Source organism: Bombus pascuorum, unplaced genomic scaffold, assembly GCF_905332965.1.
Source record: "Bombus pascuorum unplaced genomic scaffold, iyBomPasc1.1, whole genome shotgun sequence".
Taxonomy (NCBI): Eukaryota; Metazoa; Arthropoda; class Insecta; order Hymenoptera; family Apidae; genus Bombus; species Bombus pascuorum.
Genome location: NW_026869760.1, coordinates 237,663 through 259,572, shown reverse-complemented (window position 1 = coordinate 259,572; position 21,910 = coordinate 237,663). Strand labels below are relative to the sequence as shown.

The window sequence follows — 21,910 nt, the reverse complement described above, 5'->3', positions numbered from 1 at the left end:
CGCACAGGGAAGAGGACCCAGGGGTATCACGGTTGAAAATCTCCTGTAAGCCCTCCTCCCAGCGTCTTCCCTCCTAGAGCGGAGGGGATGCTTCGCTGTGACTCCCGGGGCAGCCAACCCCGGGGTCATCGTCATCTTCTTGCCGGATCCGTTGGGGGAGATGGCGGCCTCCCCCCGTTGCGTCCACTTCTCTCGCGTCGTATTCTTGCCGGGTGCCCGGCTCGGACCCTGAGCCGCTCCGCCCGCTCCTTCGCGAGCATGATTTGCTCGCAGAAGTCCCGGACTGCCTCGTAGTCCGACCGGCTCCGTAGCAGCGCCTCGATGATTCTCCTCGGGGACAGGTCGTCACCGATCTTCACCGTCAGGATGTGTCTCTGCGTGGCCCACGCGGGGCAGTGCTGCAGGGTGTGCTGGACGGTGTCCTCCGCCTCCCCACAGTGGTGACAGATGTTGGTCACCTCCTTCCGAATCTTCTTCAGGAACTCCCCGAACACTCCGTGCCCGGTGAGCACCTGGGTCAGCCTGTAGGTCAGCGGAACACCCCGCGCTTCCTTCCACCTGTCCCAAACGGGCAGGACCGCGTCTACCGCGCGGTGGGACGTCTTCCTCGCCTCCTTCTCCAGTAGGAGCCGCCATCTCTCCCATGTCTCCTCTTCGATCGCCTTCCTCACCTCCAGAGGGTCTTCGCCTCGATTCCCGTCCCTGACTCTCGTGGCCTCGTATACCTTTTGAAGGGCCAGGGCTTGCTGGCTAAGAAAGACCCGACGGGCGAGAAACACCCCACGTACGCACAGCGGGTCAAAATGACCAGCAACAAAATAGAGGCCAAAGCGGTGAAACCACCGAGAAACGTGGTCATCATCCGCCCGGAAACGGAGGACGGGGACATTCGCACTAGCGAGGAAACGTGCGATGCGCTGTTCACCGTGGTGAACCCGCGTAAGAGAGGTCTGCAAGTCAGGGCCATAAGGAAGATAGGCGGCAGCGGGCTGGTCGTAGAAACGACCAAGCCGGAAGATTTGAAGGCGTTCACGGAGAACGCGAAATTAAAGGGGGCTGGTCTAAAAGCCAGCACGCCAACGAGAAGGAACCCGCGGTTGATCATCTACGACGTACCGAGGGACAACTCGGAGGAGGAAATACTGGCCTGCCTCCGCAGACAGAACCACGAGAGACTGGGCGAAGAGGACATAGCGGCCATCAAGTTCTGTTTCAGAACAGGCCGCAAGGATCAGAGCGAAACGAACTGGGTGGTCGAGGTACCACCCCTCGTTAGAGACAAGCTCCTCAAGGGGAAATTATACATCGCGTGGAATTCATGCAAGGTGAGAGACTACGTAGCCGTAAGTAGATGCTACAAATGTCAAGGATACGGGCACGTGGCCAAATACTGCCGCGTGAATTACGACATTTGCGCCCACTGCGCCGACAGTGGCCATGGCACCAAGGCATGCCCCAACAAGAACAACCCCCCCAGCTGTGTCAACTGCAAAAAGACTGGGAAAAAGGGAGACCATGCGGCCTCCAACATAAACTGTCCGGCGTATAAAAAGGCATTGGAGCAATTTGTTTCGAAGACCTCCTATGAATAGGATGTCTACCGAAACTGGAAATGGATTCGGGAGTCAATGGGGGATAAGGATCCTGCAACACAACATGCAGAGATCGAAAATTGTCCCCCATGAAATCAAAGCACAAATAAAGGCTGAAGGAAACGTCATCCTGCTAATGCAGGAGCCCTACAGCCTCGACGGAAGGATACCTGGGCTCGCGGGGTTCGCGATCGCCTCTCGAGGCTCCAAGCAGGACCCGCCGATGGCCGCGGTGGGAATCGGCAGCAGATGCATGACGGCGTTGGAGATAGCAGGCCTATGCACAACCCACTGCGTGTGTGTGCAGATAAGCGACGGTGAAACGGAAATTTACGTCGTCAGCCAGTACTTCCCGCCGACCGAAAACATCGAGGTCGGCATTCGACAGCTGGAGGAAGTACTGAGACATACCAGAGGGAAGAAGATTTTAATCGGAATGGATGCCAATGCCAAATCGCCGTTGTGGAACAGCAGGAGCACCGACGACAGGGGCGAAGCCTTGGAGGCCGTCATTGCGCAATACGGCCTCCACATCCTAAACAGACCGGGACAGGCTCACACGTTTGAAACCACCAGGGGGCGATCGAACATCGATATAACCCTGGCGAGTCCAGAGATCATACCGCTCGTGGAAGATTGGAGAGTACACGAGGACGGAACCTCCAGCGATCATAGAATCCTGGAGACGCGCCTAACTCCCGAGAGGGAAAGCCCCCAGCCGCACCAGCCGGTAATGAGATACAACGCAAGGACCGCCGACTGGGAGGGGTTCCAGAAGATCCTTCTGGAGGAGAGAACACTCCTCCAGGAACTCGTCCCACAGCGCGAGGAGGACGTCGAAGAGATGGCGGTGCGCCTGCAGGCAGCCCTGAGAAGAGCCTGCGACGCAACCATCCGGAGGAAGAAATGGCACCATAAATCCGTGCCATGGTGGACGCCGGAGCTCACCAGGGCGAAGCGACGCGCCTACCGGGCGAGAAGAAGATTTCAGGCGACCAGGGACCCTGAAGAGAGGGAATTGGAGAAAGCGCGATACCGGGAAGCCGCCAAGTCGTACAAGAGAGCGGTGACCGAGGCCAAGAACCGGAGCTGGCAGGAGTTCGTCACCAAAGAAGGTAACAAAGAACCCTGGGGCATCGTATACAAAACCGTCACAGAAAGAATCAGGAGGGAAGAAACGGTATCCACCCTGCGGACGCCACACGGAGAAACCTCCAACTGGCGATCGACCGCGGAGGCGATGCTGACTGCCCTCCTGCCCGAAGACCACGAAACCACGGACACGGCGGAGCAAGCCGAGATCAGGAGGGAAATGGACACCCTTCCGAACGTTGAGAATGCCGCGGAGTTCAACATTGGGGAACTCGTAGGAGCGGTCAAAAGACTGAGGAGGGGGAAATGCCCGGGAACGGACCTGATCGAGGTGGAAGTCATCCAGCGCACCTGGGGGGTGCTCCACCAAGAAATCTTGAGGACGATGAACGCCTGCCTAGCTTGGGGGACCTTCCCGAGAATCTGGAAGGAGGGGAACCTCATCACCATTCCGAAAGGACCGGATCGAGACAGAAGCAGCCCAAAGTCCTACAGATGCAACAGGCGGGGGGCCATGATATCCATGGTCTCCGCCCACACCCGCCCAGGGATTCCGTCCGGCCCCGGCGCCACGTCCTTAGCCGCCATCTTCTTGGTGGCTGCTTCCAATTCCTCCTTCGTTATGTGCGCTCCGGGTTGATCCATCGCCGGTCCGCCGCCGCCGCTCAGAGTGCATCCCCTCTCCTCAGGAGGGGCCTGTTCCGTATCCTCGCAGCGCCTCAGGGAGTCTTCCTCCTCTTCGCCTCCTTCTTCTTCCGGTCGTGGGAACAGCGAGTCTATCACCCGGACTAGTAGTTCCCGATCCATGCTCTCGGTTATCGGGCGAGCCGCCGGCCTGAGTTTCTTCAGCACCGTCTTGTACGGTCTTCCCTATGGATCGGATTCCACGGATTCCAACAGCCGTTTCCACGACGCCTCTTTCGCTTCTTTTATGGCCCTTTGCAGGGCCATTCTGGTTTCTCTATGGGCCCTGTACCTCTCGAGGATCTCCTCTTCGTGGCGGTTCTGCCCTCTTCTTCTCGCCCTGACGAGCAGCCTGCGGGCTCTGTGGCAGTCGTCTCGCAGGTCCGCGATCTCCCGCGACCACCAGTAGACGCTGCTGTTGTCGCGCCTAGACCTGGCGCTGGTTCGCGGCATGGAGGCGTCGCAGGCTCTCCTCATCCATTCTCCCAATTCCTGCGCCTCCCCGTCCACGTTGCCTCGGTTTTTGTTCCTCTTCGCGTCCCAGCACCAAGCCGCTACGATGGCCGTTGCCCGAAGCATGTCCCCGTCCCTCTCCTTCAGTTTCCATCGGCGAGGAGGGGGCAGCCCCGGGTGGCTCGATGTCCTTCCCTCGATGTTGTTGTCGCTCGTGCTTCTCTTGGCGGGTTCGATGTCCATTAGCACGTAGAGGTGGTCCGCTAGCGTTTCCATCTCTACGGCCACCCGCCAGTTCCTTATTCTGGGGTGGAGCCTCTGCGTCACCCACGTCAGATCTATGACCGACGCTCCTCTCCGCCCCACGTATGTGGACTCCGAGCCTCTGTTGACCAGCACGAGACCGAGACCCGCGGCCCAGTCCGCCAGTTCTCTGCCTCTCGTGGTGGTTCTGCCGTTGCCCCACGTCGTGGAGTGAGCGTTGAAGTCCCCCAGTACGAGCACCTGTCGGGGGAGAAGCCTCCTTACGCACTCTCCCATCTCGTCCAGTAGGTCCTCGAACGCCCGGATGTCGCAGTTGGGAGAGATGTATACCCCCACCACCACGAGGTCCGTCCATTCGACCGCCACGAACCCGCTGCCTCTTTCCGCGATTCGCCCGGAGACTCCCGAGGTACACGGTCAGGTGATGGCGACCCATCCGCTTAGATCTCCCGCCCATTGGGGGGATGCGGGGATGTTGTACGGCTCCGCCACCACCGCCACGTCGGTCTTGCTTTCCCGGATGGACTGGTGGAGCAGGTCCTGAGCCCTTCCGGCTCTGCCCAAGTTACACTGGAGGACCCGGAATTTACTCGGTCACCTCCATGGCCTCCCCCGGGCCACTCACTCCGATGGTGCTATCCTTCCCTCCGACTGGTGGGTTGCCCGACAGGCTGGCCTGCTCCGCGGCTCCGGTGACGCCCTTGATCGTGGTTGTCGCCGTGGCCTCTGCTGCCTTGGCCATCGCCGATCTCCGCGCCCTTCTCCTTCCCGATGGTCCTACCTCCGGTGGTTTGCACGCCGCGCTTCCCATCCTGTGTTTGGACGGGGCTCCTTTTGCCTCGCAGATGGAGCATCTCGGCGATGCGGCCGTGCAATTCCTCGCCCTGTGCCCCTCTTCTCCGCACCGGAAGCACAGGTGGGTTCTTCTCACCGGAGAGACGCATATCGCCGCCATGTGGCCCACCTCCAAGCATCGGTAACACTGGAGCGGTCTCCTGGGGAGTGCGATCACCTTTGCCCTGGTCCACCCCAGTGTGACCTTCCCCGCTTGAGCCAGTTTACGGGCTCCGGCCACGGGACACTTGGCGTAAAATATCCCCATGCCGCTTCTGGATGTTCCCGCGTTCCACGCTTTGACGTCGCGGGGCTGGCAGTCCGCCGCCCTGGACAGCTCTTCCAGCAGTTCCTCTTCGTTCAGGGATATGTCGACCCCCACCAGTTTGATCTCGGCCGTCGGTACCGGGACTGATACTCTGACGGTGGAGGGGTCTAATACCCCCGCTAATCGCGACGCCAACTGCGTGGCCTTGCTCATGCCGGCGTCGTCCAGGATATTGATCACCATGGCCCCGGTCGCCGCCTTTCTCGTTTGGACGTACTCCAGTCCGCACTTCTGGAGGGTCTTGTCCCGTCTCGCCTCCGCCAGGATCTCCTCGTACGTTTTCGGAGCCCCGTCCCTCAGCGTGAGCGTTACCGCCGATGACGTTGGGGGGGGGGGGGAGTGCTGGCCGCACGACCGCCGATCCTGCCCTGCCCGCCACCGTCGCGTACGTCCGCTTCGCCGGTTGGGCTCCTGCCTTCTCTCCGTTTCTTTGTTTCCTCCTTTCCCCTCCACCTAATGTGGCGGGGGTCGTCCTTGGCGGTTGCCCGGCTGGTCCCACCACCGATCCCGCCCTGTTTGTTTGGGGCGCGATGGGGAGGGGGGCACCGTAGCCCGCTTCTTTCCTCCTCTGTTCCCTGGCCTTCCTTTTCACCTTCTGTCTCGCCTTCCGCGAGACCACGGTCCTCCATTCCCCGTCCGTCTCCTGTCCCTGTCCCGCTCGCCGTTGAGAGGGTTGGGAGGGTTGCGGGGGTTGTTGGGGAGGCTTCGGGCACGCCGTCTGCTGCATCGTCGTCCGATCTTTGTTGCCGCTGATGCTCCCTCCTGTCGTTTGTCTCGGCAGGCCCGTTTCCCTGAGGGCTTCCCTGAGCTCTTCCCTCAGGGTCCCCAACAGGGATGGGCCGAGGCTGCTTATCGACTTCTTCAGCGTCTCTATCTCCGACCTGACGTCGTCCTTGGCCCTCCCGCTGCTCCGGGGAGCCTGCGCCTCCGTCGGGGACGGCGCCGCTGTCCCGGCCGTTCCTTTCAGGAACCTGTTTATTCTTCTTTCCAGTTCCTCGTTCCCCCTCTTTAGGCCTTCCACCTCTCTTTCCAATGCCTCCCTCTTCTTCCTTTCTTCCAGGAAGTCTGGCACCCGGGAGGTGGTTGTTTGATGGGACCATGCCGCGACGGTGTACTCGACTGCCTCCTTGAGGGTTTTGACGTACGTCCCCTTGAGGTTGGAGGACGTCGCCGCCACCCTCAGGACCTCGGCCTGATGTCGCCGTACTTCGACGTCCACGTCTCTCGGTGAGGACTCTTGGATGACGTTCCTCAATCGGTCCGACACCTCTGGAGTCACTTTTGTTATCTTCCTCTTTTTGCCCCTCGAGGTGACCGAGGCCATTGACTCCTCGTCCTCCGATCTGCCTTCCGAGATCGACTCCTGTCTCATCAAAGACGACTCTCTCGAGCTGTCTATGGACCTGTGCCCGTCTTGCGCTGTCTCTTTGTCCCTCACCTTCTTGGGGATTTTGAAGATTTGGAACACGTCGTCGCTGTGCTCCGCTGCGGTTGGAAGCGGGGTTGACGGGACCGCGAGCGGGGCGTGCGACGACGTCGGTGTCGGCTTCCCTCCCCGGCTGTTGCTTCTATTCCTGTCCTCGGGTCCCGTCCTCTCCGCTTTTCTCGCCCCGCTTCTTCCGCGGTTTTTTGCTGCTTCGATGTTCGTTTTCGTCCTTATTGGAGGCCCACCCTCGCGGGTCTCCTCCATCGCGACGTCTTCTGTTTCTTCACCGGACGCGTTTACGCGTATGGGGGCCCGGTGGCCCACCCCCACACGGCCACGGTCGCTAGCTAACGACGCAGTGGGGCCCGCTTGACCACCCACTCTTACGCCGGTACTGGGGTATCCCTCCCCTGCACCGTAAACCTCAATCTTTTTGTTCTCCTCCATGTCCATATTTTTTTTTCTTCGGGTGCATGGTTAACGAGCCATGCCCTCGTTTGCTTTGCCACTCACTCTTTCGCACCCTACCCCGGTCGGGACCGATGCAGGGTGACGGGGAGCCCCACGTGAAGGTGAGGTAAGTGGTCTTGACAGATATGGGCCCACCAACTTCTCCGAAGTTCTCCGCACCGGATCAGCGATCAGACGGGCGCCACATCGCCGACCAGCCGCCACCCGACTATAGGTAAACATCAGATACATCGGGGTTTCTCAGGGCATGATGCTACGCACTGAGAACCCATACCCGCCTCGTGCTCCCCTACCGATGCTTCACTGCTCTGAGGGCATCCCCTCCCCTCCTGGAGGGTCGTGTCCTCTTCCTCACAGTGCGACAAGGGGTCATCTTCCGCTTCCTCTTCTTGTCGTGGAAACAGCGTATCGATGACCTTGCTTAGTAATTCCCGATCCATATTCTCGGTGATTGGGGGGGCCAATGGTCTAAGCTTTTTAAGAACCATCTTGTACGGTCTTCCCCATGGATCGGTTTCCACTGAATCCAGCAACTGCTTCCACGATGCCTCCTTGGCCATCCTGATAGACCCCTGCAGAGCCATTCTACCTGTTCTGTAGGCTCTGTACCTCGTGGCAATCTCTTCTTCGTCACAGTTCCACGGGACTATATTTCGGGTTTTAAATTTTGGACAAAAATTTCGGCCGCTCGTTCGGTTTCAAGATCTATGGCGACTGCTCGACGTACTGGATCGCGAATTTCGTGTTGAAGCGCGTATATCAGTTCGTTGAGGTTGTGTCGGAATTTCTTTAGATAACTGTGTACTGATTCGGTTTGTCGTGTCGTTGCAACTTGTCACGAGCTCCACTAGATGTAATGCTCACAGATACGAATTTTCTGAGGTTTCCAAACAGGTCCTCGTAATTCTCGATTTCAGTGTGGCGGATACTGCGTTCCGCTTCACCAGTGATTCTTTGCGTTAGAATTAGTCGTAATAATGTGCGTCTTTCTCGACATTCGGCTCGAGCCTCTCTCATTCGTTTAATAAACCCTTCTACTCCTATATCGTCTTGTCCGTTGAGTATGGCGATAATGTCTAGACAGGTTTTTGCATTGTACTTGGGGTTGTCACAATTAATGTCACAATTTACTGCTTCTTCCTCACTGTCCATATCGTCCGTTTCGTTAGGTTTTACAAGTGGTCGTTTTCTCTGACCATTGCTGGTGCTAGATTCATCCACCGTAATAAGGTAGGTGCCTAATTCGGTAGTAGCGTCAAGTCCTAAATTTATTTTAGAGATATCTTTTCCTAATAGCTCTATCTCTGTTGCGCGTTTTTTGTTCTCACTATCGGCTATTCGTTGCGTTTCTTCTATTCGTCGCGCAAGAAGTTCGATTTGCTCGAGTATGACACGAGTTGAATTATCCGTACCTCCTGTTGCGGAGGCAGTATTAATAGTTTCGGTTTTATCTTTTCTTGGTGAGGACATAATTCTAGTTAAGTTTACTGAGTCTGAACTATCATTGCTAGTAGAACACGAAACGCTTGGTTTCCTCGTACGGTAATGTACGAATGAATCCAGATTTCCAGTTTACTGTAGCAGCTATGGCCGTTGAGGAATCTCTGAGATGTTTCTAGCTTCCGAATCTTATTCGTAGGCTTGTTCTGCGCTAACCGTATTCCTCTCGTCTAGTTTCACCGCGGTGGAACGTTGAAAGTTGCTGCAGGGCTTCGTAGTAGCAAAGATTCGTAGTGGTCCGCTAATCCTTCGATCTTCAATGATGCGCGTTCGCCGAAATCGTGATTTCGTTTGGATCGCCAAAAATGTCACGTAATTTCAAATGATAATCAAAGATTCAGTAAAAATTGGGTTTATTGGTAACGGTTATGTTTTTTATTACAAGAAATCACAAGAGGAACTATGTGGACCCGTCTCGTACCATCAAGGGGGAAAGCTCGGTGTGGGTGTGCCCTTTTGAACTTCGAACGCGGATTCGTCGTCCACACTTTTCGGTAGAAGATCCGCGATGCTCATTGGTTAATAAATGAAACTGTAAAGACAAAGAGGAGCCGATGCGGCTCGTGGGCATCCTTGTTCATGAGAAAGGCCTATTATCTCTCCAGACACCCGCTTTCTCCGTAAACCGAAAATGTTTATGTGAAGAGAAATGAAACTGAACAGATTCGGTTTGCATTTTTGCCACTGGAGAGTATAAATCTTCTAGTATTTCCTTTTGTTGGAAACCTCGAACAACTAATCGCGCTTTCTTGCGGTTATCAGATTTATTTGTACATATCCATTTCAAGTCTAATACCTTTTTGTCTTTTGGTTTCTCTACTAATTGCCAGGTCTCATTTTTGATTAAATTATTCATCTCTCGATCCCTTGCTTCTTTCCATGAAACGCTGTCATCCCCATTTAAAGCTTCTTCATAGGTTTGAGGACTGTCTGCGCTAACTACATTCACATAAATGAAATATGAGCTCGTTTGGCCATATCTTTGAGGTTTCTTTCTTTCACGCCCTGACCTTCTCAAAATTTTTTCTGCGTCCTCAAGTTCTTTTTCTGATTCGTTATTTAAATTTCTCTCTTTTATTGCAACCTGTTCGACCTCCTCGTCATTTGTTTCATTTTCATGAATTTCGTTTGAATCCTTTTCTGTTTCATCGTCTGATCCATTTTCTCCTTGAAATCCTACTAAGTTATCATTCGAATTACTAGAGAGATATTTGTTCGATCTGAAGGACCTTGGCTGGAATTTGCTAAGATTTACGATGGGTCCTTGTTGCGACCGTTCGCGGAGAGACGCGGTCGCGAGGAAACGCGTCAGCGAGAGTCGTAAATTCTCGCTACGATTTGGCTAATCGACGCCGCGAAATGGTCGCTCCCCGCGTTTCGTTTAGGATAACCGGGGTGATTTACTGAATGCAACGTATTCTACGATTGTAGAATAAATATATATTTGTATCACAATAACACTTACAATTTATATAAGGTGTCGGTTTAAATAGTATCGGAAGTTACCACTAGAATGTTCGAGTTATATCTTATACAATGTGACTGATTTGGACGCGACCGTACAGAGAGTTTTCGACTGCGACTGATCGGTTAGAATGTTAGATTGTGACTTTACGATGCTTCTCAGTGAGTTCGTTGGACTGAGCGATCGTTGTAGACGTGTTGACTGATTTGAAGACGAAGACGAACTAACTTGATCGTGACGATGCTGTGTCGGAGGTGAGCTAAGGAAGGGTGTGTCTAACGCACGGAATCATCTGATTTGTTGATGACAGTTTTTGGTTGGAGAAGTGAGGGTAATAGAAATTGTTTCTATTGGTTAGTAAGACTATCGATAGACTAGGAAGGGTATTAGCCACCCTCGATGGAAAGTTGGGAGTAGGAGGCATCGCACGTGTGAACACTTAGCGTTCACGTGTTTTCCAGACGTTAACCAGAAACCTTAGAAAACGCTTTCGTGGAAAAGTCCTTGTTTGCGATGAAAGACTTTCGCCAGAGTTTTCTGAGATTTATAGTCAGGCTGCGAGTGTTTTCAAGAGTATGCGATAAGGATGTGCGGGCATCTGGCTGCCATCCGTCCGCGATGTGAGGTCCGGCTCAGGTAGAGAGTCGGTCGACGTAACATCCTCCCCCCGTTGAGAGGGTACCGATCAAAATGATGTGATTGATTAGATGAGGTGGATCTCGCATTAGATCGCGTTGCTGCTGATCAGGTCGGAGTCATCTGGTGTCGATCTGCTCGGTAGTGGTACCATCCGCTTGATGCTAGCTGGAGACAGTTGGATGGAGCATCCCTGTCGAAGAGCGATGACTCTGGATTTTGTGGCGGTTGCGATCCCTTTGCTCGTTGACATAAAATGGTTTGCAGTGGTTGATTCCGAGGCTGATGAATGGATGCTGTTCCATTCGGAGAGTCCAGATTATATCTGGAAAAATAACAGAGTTATGATAATTTGACAAGTATGTTGTTTATGTCCTGTTCGGGAGTCCTTGGTGTCTCGACCGTCGTGATCCTTGTAGTTGTACGGAAACTTGCGGTTGTGATTATTGACCCAGGAAGTGTCCTTGGATGATCGTGGACCGTCTCGGTCCTGGAATGTAGTGGACCAGCTTGATCCAAGAGGTAGCGTTGAACGGAATTCCAGTGTTGCTTGATGCTGATTCGTCTGACACGATGCGGGGTTCGGTAGTTGATTGGCAGGCTGGGCTCCCCCCGATGAGCCGCCCGACTCGAGTTCTCCCAGTGATGTTCCTTGGTAGTTAACGAGCGTTGGATGTCGCTGCGTTGGGCGTCGCGGCGTTGGACGTTGTGACTGTGACTTGCCTTGGTATTGGCGGGTGTGTTGGCGTTTTGAGTTTTGTTGATTCTGATTGATTCGATAGTAGTATAAACTAAGTGGCACTTGGATCCAAAAAGCTTGCTGCCGTAGAAATGTTGGCTGGTTCGATGATGGCGTCGTCATCAGGGCGAATTCGATTGTAAGGTCGAAGGACCGTTGCGTTGAAGGTGCGTGGCCAGCCTTGGATTTGGGATCGTTGTGATCCTCGGTATTGCCAGGATCTTTGCCGTTGAAGTTCACGATCCATGAAGTGCCGTGATATAGCTCGGTCCCTGAATTATCGTGGAACACCTCGGCCCAGGAGGTGTCGTCATACATTTCACCGTTTTCATCGCGGCAAATGCGATTGACATGTAGCTGATTTGGAGAAGCTGGAAGGCGATCTACAAATGACTGGGTGGCCGGGCTCCCCCCGCTGTCCCACCCGTAGCGCGTCTTCTTGATGATATTTGATGGTTGTGCCGGCGTGGCCCCACGATCTATAAAAGACAACATAAGTGACGACTTACCGTCTTTTTGGTTCAACTCCTTCCACCTGATTGGATACAGTGAGTTAGAATGAACAGTTGCAGACATCTGTAGCCACTCTGCGTTATTGCGTTGATGATTAATCAGTTCTGTATCCTTCTGGAGTTGTCCGTTTGGCATCGTAGTATTGTGGGGTAGAGCGCCCGATGGTTCCGCATAACCCGTGGTATGCCTAAATCTCAGTGTCTGAGGGCAGTGATTAGGCAGGAAATGCGATGATGCGGCCTTACTAGTGAGTTCATTAGAGGTAGGCCAGATGAACCATTTTGATTGCTTCAAAGGTTCTTCGTATTCTGATGGTTTGGGCATTGGAGACCGTCCTGGTTTCGTTGGAGCCAAGGTCGACGCCAGATTGAACGTGGTGCACAAAGAGTTGCCCGATGTAGCGATGTAGGCAATAAGGTGGTGATCATTCCGATTCGGATCACTCGCGCGTGTGGACTCTTTCGGCCGTGGCGAAGGCGGAGTCTTTAGGTTATTTTCTGGAGATTGAGTTTCCGGCATGATATTTGTTTCATGTGTTACAAATGCCGTGATGCAGGATAGGTTGTTAGCCGTCGAAGTGATGATCGAGGAGAACCTGTTCCTGGATAAATCGAACGTCGTGGATTCCGGAGAGTTTGTCGTTGATTTCGACTTCGGATAGACCTCGGTGTCATTGACGAAGTTTAACACGTTGTTCTCTACTTTATGAATTGCCGTGATAGGGCATGAGACATTCTGTGACGGATTCGTAGAGATCAATGGCGGAGCCGAATTGTCGTCTGATGAGATTCTCTCTTCTTCGCGATCCCGCCGATCGTGAAGGATTGTCTGATTCAATGCGTCTGGTGGCGTTGAATCAGAGTGTTGTGGTGCTGACGATGCGAACGTGGTTGTCGTCAGGTCGCGTGTCGGTGACGCGGTGCGAGTGTCGTGCGTTGAGTTCCGTGTATCATGCAACGGAATCGTCACTGGATTTGATAAGATATTCTCCATCGGCGGAGTATGACCATAGTTGTCCTGGACGGGATTCAGTTTTTTCCGGTCCGGAGGATCGTGAGAGGTTGTCCTCAATTCGCGTGTAGGCGACGAGTTGCGAGTGTTAGAGATTGTCTGATTCAAGGAGTTTGCTAGCGTTGAATCAGATTGTTCCGATAATAATGTCGCGTACTTGGTCGTCGTCGAGTCGCGTGTTGGTGATGAGAGAGAGGCAAGTCGTTTCATTGCCATTGTCTTAGATGATCCGCGTGAAGTCAGTTTTTCGTTGAAGGGGAGTGCGACGATGGATCGCCCTTCGTTGATGCGTTGGACGTGATTTTGAATGTGTTCCTCGTATTGTTGATTCGCCTCTGATGTGGGTTTTGTTCGTGGTTTATCGTCGAGTTCCCCAAGGCGAGTGATGTCCGCTTCGAGATCTGCTGTGGAGGTGTGAAAGACCCTTGCGGTTAATGGGAAGAATGAGCTCCCCCCGTTGACCCTTCCGAATTGTGTTTTCTGCAGGCGTCGGTCGGGGCCTGTTGGTAGAGTATCGTTTGGATGTTTCAAGGTATTTCTACTTTTGCCAGGGAGTGTCGTCGCGGGTGCCCCGTTGCTGGAAATGGTTCGATTCGTAATCTGAGCGTCGGATCTATGTAGAAGAGTATGATGACGTTGTCCGCAAATGCGACAGGACCCGGCGGAACACTGTGGGAGTGTATGTCCTGTCGTCAGACAGTTAGTGCATGCCGATATTTCTTCGGCGGCCCTGATGCGCTCTTCGATGGTTTTCGTTCTAAAGGTTCTACAAGTCCAGATCTTGTGCGGTCCGCTACACATTGGACAAATTGATGACGATCGTGATGTGACAAACGCCTGCCCGCGTGGCTGGCGCGTCGTCCTTGAGGGTTCGCTGATTAGACACCGATCGTTCAAGAAATTGAGGAATTCCGTGAATGTGGGGAACGGTATGTGTTGTGTTTTATCCTTCCAGATGAGATCGGTATCCCGGTCTAATCTAAAGGTGCATAGATATAATAGCACGGAGTCTGCCGTCAAATGTCCGAGCGATTCTAATGCCTTGTAATGCCATTCTAGTTTGGTCGCGTAGGATTGCAAGTCTAGGTGTGCTGTGCGCGATGCGAGGCCTGTGTTGAATATCTCTTGCAGGTGTCTCTGCACGATCTTCTCTGGCCTGTTATACCTTTTCTCTAGTATTGCCCACGCGGCGGAATAATTGGTTGCTACGTTATTCAAAGATGGTATGGTTAGCGCCGCTGGGCCCGTTAAGCAGGATCGAAGATATGTCAAACGTTTGCAGTCGTCGATTCGCGGGTTGTCGTGAACCGTGTTACGAAATTGATTCGCGAAACCTGGCCAATCCTCGTAGGCTCCCGAAAAGGTGGGTAACTGAATTGTCGGCAACTCGACGGGTTCCGGCGAGGAAATGTTCGAAGTCGGACCTCGGATCGTCGGCTCTGATTGTTTCGTTGCGGTGTCAATGATGGCCGACGCGTCCCCGAAGATAGTATAGAATGTCCGTTGTAAATTCACGCGATCCTGCTGTGTCGGGCCTTCTTCCCTATCGTCTAGGTCACACTGATTCTTTTTGAATGATGCGAATTCTATCTCTAACTCTTTCAAACTACGTTGGATGGTGTGGATAGGGGCCCCTTCCTCATAACTGTCGAGTATTGCGCGAACTGCCTCTAATTCTTTTCTGAACCCCTCTCGTTTTAGTATCAACTGTTTTGTGCGCTCTTCCAGATTGGGAGCCATGACTGATTTCGATATTTTGAAAGAGCTTACCTTAGAGTTGCGGTATGAGACCGAAGTTGTTCCGGCTGCAAGATATCGCTTGTCACTGTGCAGCGGAATGTGATTGATGTGCGCTTCGCGAGGAAGGTGATCCTTCCCGAAGGTGACACATTGGTAGTGAAGTCGAAATGGTTGTACTTGCGATGTTGATAATTGTCCCGCTGCGACGGGGAGGTTGCGTGGTTGCGTTCCTCGACCAACGGGTTGTATCTTTTCGAAGGTGATGCACCTGACTTCGCTGGAGTGGTAACGCTTCCGCCAATTATGTTGGATTCACGTGGCACTGTATGGTCACTGATAAGTCCACTTTTTCACTGACACGTCATCCGGCTCGAAGGACCAAATGTTGCGACCGTTCGCGGAGAGACGCGGTCGCGAGGAAACGCGTCAGCGAGAGTCGTAAATTCTCGCTACGATTCGGCTAATCGACGCCGCGAAATGGTCGCTCCCCGCGTTTCGTTTAGGATAACCGGGGTGATTTACTGAATGCAACGTATTCTACGATTGTAGAATAAATATATATTTGTATCACAATAACACTTACAATTTATATAAGGTGTCGGTTTAAATAGTATCGGAAGTTACCACTAGAATGTTCGAGTTATATCTTATACAATGTGACTGATTTGGACGCGACCGTACAGAGAGTTTTCGACTGCGACTGATCGGTTAGAATGTTAGATTGTGACTTTACGATGCTTCTCAGTGAGTTCGTTGGACTGAGCGATCGTGGTAGACGTGTTGATTGAATTGACGACGAAGACGAACTGACTTGATCGTGACGATGCTGTGTCGGAGGTGAGCTAAGGAAGGGTGTGTCTAACGCACGGAATCATCTGATTTGTTGATGACAGTTTTTGGTTGGAGAAGTGAGGGTAATAGAAATTGTTTCTATTGGTTAGTAAGACTATCGATAGACTAGGAAGGGTATTAGCCACCCTCGATGGAAAGTTGGGAGTAGGAGGCATCGCACGTGTGAACACTTAGCGTTCACGTGTTTTCCAGACGTTAACCAGAAACCTTAGAAAACGCTTTCGTGGAAAAGTCCTTGTTTGCGATGAAAGACTTTCGCCAGAGTTTTCTGAGATTTATAGTCAGGCTGCGAGTGTTTTCAAGAGTATGCGATAAGGATGTGCGGGCATCTGGCTGCCATCCGTCCGCGATGTGAGGTCCGGCTCAGGTAGAGAGTCGGTCGACGTAACAGTCCTTGAGGCCATTGTGGGTACGCCGTGATGTTTTGCGGATATCTGGTTGCCAGCCTGCCCGCGGTGTGTGGCCTGGTCGAGGTAGAGTATCGCCAGACGTAACAGATACCGTTATTAATGCATGTAATTCGTATTGTTCGCTGACAGCGTATAGATAAAAACGGCTATTATCAGTAAATAACCCGGAAGTGCAACAGTAATTAAAAATTTGTAAATTTGGCAAGTAAGTAGGTTGTGAATGTAAGAGGTCAAACCAAAAAGCCTCTTTGTTTTCTTGCAATCCCCTCAATTGTAACAAGTTTACTTCAATTGTATCGTAATGATCAATGTCCTAGTTTTTAATAACAGCTTTTTGCAATCAGGATTCTTAGCAGTATAATCATTACAAGCTAACGCGGGAGGGGGGGGGAGTGTTCAATTCCAATGCAACTTGCGGAATGTACCGTTTACGTTTCAGGCATATTGTGTCAACCGATTTTATATATGATTGTACAGACTCATAATCAATCAAAATTGATGACAAAGTTGTTCATACTTTCCTAAAGGTCGATCTCATTGACCGAACATTGGTAATCGAGAACTATTCACAAACAGATTATCCAATGGAAATCTTCTATCGTTTCCAGTTCTTAATCACCCTCTATTCGCCTAATGGATTTCATAAAAGTTGACCGTGCGAATCATAAACTACAAGTGATAATTGCTTCCATATGTCCTGCGAGTATTTCCAAAATGTTTGGAAGTGCTAGTTCGGTAAGCGAACCTTCCTTGAATACTTCTGACTAATAGCACGCTTCAATAACCATAAAACTAGAAATGTAACTAAAGTAACTGTAATCCAACAACAATAACTAAAGAGAAACTAAGGAAGAAAAGTATATTGGATCATGATGATGTGCGAGATACTATTCTTGTATATAGAGAATAGTTCATTTTAATCTATAAAGCCAATTATATTCTCGAATTATTTATTGATTCAAGAATATTTCAAACAGGATTTGTTTGGTTGAGAGTAATGTTGGATATTATTGAATAAATTTTCGGACAGTTTAAATAAGAAGCGGAAACGAATTATTTGTTGTTTGAACAAGTCTAAAGACAATGTGTATTAATGTAACGAGATTAATTGTTATTTACAAATACAATTTTATTTTTTGTTTATTACTTTTATTTGTTATTTATCGATCGTAGAGGGAATTTATTTTTACATAAATATAACGTTTCAATCAGAAAAATTAAAACTTGTAACTTTTATTTGGAATTATGTATTTTTTTGGCATCATTTGATAATGCTTCTCAAGATGAATTCTCATTAACCTTTCATGTATATTACCGACTTTAATTAATTTTTGAGATATTGTGTGATAAATTCACTGATTTTTCCGGGAAAACATTTCTCAAGTAGGTCAAAAGCGTGGCTGGGTGGTCTTGTTCGCGTCTAAAGTTCCACGTATCAAATATTGCATCTTGTGAAATAAGTACTATCGAATCATGAGAAGAACAATATATAGTTCCATTTGAATTTTATCTTGAACTTTACGTTGAATTTGAACTTTACCTTCATATCTCGGGGAATAATGATGTAAATAAGTTAGTCTTTGTTAAAAATGTGCCCTAATTGTACCATGCAATCGCCATGTAACAAATTTTTGGTATCTGCAATACGTCAGGCAATAAAGGGCTGTCCATACTTACCGCGGATAAACCATGTATTAAAAAGGTATTTTTGGTATATGTAGAAATAATTAAATTTGATATATGTGTATAAACCAATATATTCCATGTATATATTAAAAAGATAATATATAATAATATATATACTACTGTCTTACATTATGCGCATGTATATACATGTATATACATATGTATAATGTATACAGTAGTACATATATATACTACTACCATACGTAATATACTAGTGGAAATCCTAACACTATGTACTTATACTATAAATTAATATTAATACATATTAATAGACATGAATACCGATACTAATACTATACGATATTAAACATCATCCTAATAATTTTACTTTTGACAAATAAATAATTAGTTTCGAGGTCAGGGATTTCCATCTTGCACTCAGCGCAGGCGTTCCTGCTTAGTTACTTTTCAAAGATTCAATGTTTGTCCAGGCAAGCCACTGACGAAACGTTTCAATAAAAGCCTAATAATATGCATATAGTAAATGACATTAATATTCGGCAATGTATTATGGCAGATATTATATTACTGTATCTACAGATACAATTTTGGTGGGTCAAATTGAGATTATATTACTGTATCTACAGATACTTGTCCTACCAAAGTTGTCCTCTTGGAACATCATTGTAATTCCGAATAATAAAGAAAATTATTACTTGCGGAAGTTGTAAGGTATAACGAATGAAGAATTTACCATTCGATTTATATAACAAACGAAATTGTAACATATACTAGGCAGTACCGCTACTCACCGATGAATCAAGAGAAGAGACATCATTAATTTGAAGCTCTGTTATTCCAAGAAATAATTAGACCGTCCATTTCATCGTATAACTTCACTTTGAAAATATCGGATGCCGATGACACTGAACATTGGCGCATGATAATTAATTTCTGTACACTGAACGAAAAAACAAAGCGACAAGTATCCACTATCACAAATTACCGAAACTCTGGACCAATTAAGTGGTGTAAAGTATTTCTCAATCTTTGAGCTCGCAAATGAATTTCAACGTTACATATATCAAGTATTAATTCAATGAAATATAAATTCAAAATTATTTGAATGATATAATAGTCTACTCTTCGTCTCTACAGAAAGTCAAAATTTAAAGATTGTTGGATCACCTGAAAAATCACGGATTTACTTTCCCCACCAATATAAGTGAATTTCTGCGTAAAGAAGTTACATACTTGAGGCATAATTTCTGCCGACAGTGTCAAACCAGGTCCATGGAAACTCCATGCAGTAGAAAATTTTCTTACTCCAAAGTCAGAATCCAACAATCCAGAATCCAAGGACATCTAACAATTCTTAGGATTGACAAGTCACATATTATCGTCGTTATCAGAGACTATTTCGTTAACGTAAAATCGTTGATTCAGCTGCTAGAAATAGAAATCCGTTTGAAATGGACTGCTGAACAATATAAGCACTTTGAAAATCTGCAAGACGAAGCCTGCATAAAATTAATACTACTTTATCCAGATTTCAATCATCCATTATCATTATCGACGCTTTAGATCATACAAATATTGAGTGCAGTACTGAGCTAAGATGAAATTGGTTCCGATTTATCGGTTCCATATGGTTCTCACAATTTATACCCAGTCGGAAAGAATTATTCAACAACTGAAAAGGAATGCCTGGCTATGATATGTGCTACGCAATATTTCCGACATTATGTGTTCGTAAGTTTGCACTCATTACTCATTATCGACCCTTAGTTTTGCTATATTCAGTCAAAGATCCCATTTCCATTAAATGGAAATTAATGTTGCTGGAGTACAAATGCAATATCGTACTCAAACCTGGGAAACGAAACCAGGACGGAATCGTGCTGTCTCGTAATTCAGTGGCCTTCCTTTAATCGTTCTTCACTTATCCAAGATAAAGCGGTTATCGTGTTTAAGGAATAGAACGAAATCCAGGAAGGTTTACATAGAGCGTACCTTCTAGCAATTCGAATAAAGAACCAATTACAGCGCCACGTCCATCCGTAAAAAGAGGAAAAGTTCACCAGGAAGCAACCAACAGAACAACGAAGAATGTTGGTGCACCGTTCCTCAAATCCACATGGAAGGCGATATAAACTCATACGATACATTTACTCTAATAAAACATGCCACACTAACCAACAATCATCTCACGCTAAGTCTGAACAATAAATAAAATACTAATAATTAACAAAGGAATTTAATAACGTTGGTCCAAGGAGAAACCGAAGAACCTACTTCACTTGAAAATCCCAACACATTGAGTGAAATAGAGAAATCACGCGATCAAAGCCTGCAATCTTGTCTATCTCTTCAGTCTATATAGAATATAAGAATATAGACTCCACAAATTCTGGAAAGCAGTTGAACACAGTTGAGAAGTATTATTCCCGATTATTGGGAATCTGATACAGATAAATCACTTTCTTAAGATTCTCAACCCGAGGAAGAAGAAGACAACCACGAACCCTGTAAAATAAACATAACGGGAGAAATATTTATCGCTATAAAGGAAAAGTGCGATACATTTAATAAGTCCGCAAATTGCTACTTAAAAGATGCCAGGGAAAGAATTCTTGCTGATGTCGGTTACTTGGAAAAAAGTCACCTGCTAAGGAGAATTCGCAGGAAGAACAAATAATCATCACTACCATTCAGCCGTTCAGAATTTGTTCCATGAATCTAAAATAAATTTGTCATAAAATATATCTTTGAAGAACTGAAAGACGAAAATATCGTCACAGTACTGCGAAACTTGATAACTATACTTGATAACTATACAAAAGCCGTTATATTGTCATTGGAAAAGAAACAGAATCAACCCATCATTCAGAAATATCAAACTCTCATCTGAAAAATATTCAAAAATACCAACGTCGAAATTACTTCATATACGGAAACAAGTATAGCACCTGCGGAGGATATTGGAAAAGAGTTCATAGAAGAAACACATAGCAGTATACAAACGAATGACCAAAACCTACAGACATTTCAGAGTAAGATATTCATGGCGAGGAATTAAAAACGATATACAAGAGTAATGCAAAAGCTGCGAGAAACTTTACAACTTACTAAAATTGGTAAGAGCGAAAATTCCACAACTGATGTTTATTACAGACAATTTATAGTGGAACCTGCCACATACCGACAATACAAGACAACTTAACCAAAAACTGCATAGCTGTCGCGAGAGCGAATATCGGAGCCACAACAATAGACGATTTTAATTTCCATCTTCGGAACATCACGCGCAATCCTCTCAGACAAAGGAACAAACTTTTCAGTTCAATTCAGAATCAGTCTTTTATTCGATTCAGTAACGGTTATATTTTATGGGAAGTCAAATGTTTTATTACGGTGAAGTTTTGAACGGTACAAAATCAAAACTGGTAATGGCGGTAACATAGCACGGTTCCACGGCGGCAACTGGAATATAATAAATTTTGACATCGATCGAGCGGAAAGGGCGCGTGCATCTCGCAACTGACGCATACCAACGCAGAATATTATTCCACGTGAGAATCGCAGAACCGTGTATCCAAATTATGGACAATTTCACGGAATTCACTTTTATGAGTTCGACGTGATGCGGCGAAAATCCAATGACGAAACGTTACCATTGATTGAAACAAACTTTACATAATACGCCGGTATTAGTTTCTAGTGCGTTTTGATTAAATGTATTGCACCCATAAAAATAGACACAACAATACGACACAAATAATAGTAAATTTCAGATTAAATTTAGAAAGTAGTATTTGTAAGATCGTTACTATTTCGCACTTTTCCATGTATGGAATTGACCGATATGTCTTTTAGGGAATTCGTATCATTGTTTTATATTATTATTATGTACATAACGTGTTACTATGTTTACCCTTTTACTATTAGTTTACTATTATCCTATTAGATTGCGTTAGAACAAGAGGACGGTAAGCAGAATCGTGGTAATTTGTCGAATAATCAATAAAGAACTAATTATAATATTATTTTTGAAAATAGATCTGAATTAATGTCAAGTCTCATGGATATTTTTCATCGAGACATGAATATTTGAAACACGTGCATTCTCGTTTCTCACACAGTCTAACAGGACGAAAGAAGGAAATTAGTGTATGAATGCGCGGTTCACTCACGATCGATGCAGGTAGAAAGTACTTACGAGGGAGAGTGTAAGGCGAGCGGAGAATGGTGGATAAGAATGGGAAACGGATCAG

The 21,910-nt window shown here is 48.1% G+C and overlaps 1 protein-coding gene across 1 annotated transcript; it reads right to left on the bottom strand.

Moving 5' to 3' along the window:
- Window positions 1–4,671: 4,671 nt before the first annotated feature.
- On the bottom strand, window positions 4,672–7,704 carry LOC132915920 (uncharacterized). Its single transcript, XM_060975685.1, has 3 exons — window positions 7,419–7,704; window positions 5,600–7,083; window positions 4,672–5,517 (listed from the first exon to the last, which is right to left on the bottom strand). Exons 1-3 carry the CDS (start codon window positions 7,702–7,704, stop codon window positions 4,672–4,674), a joined length of 2,616 nt encoding a protein of 871 aa, XP_060831668.1.
- Between the last annotated feature and the right edge of the window lie 14,206 nt (window positions 7,705–21,910).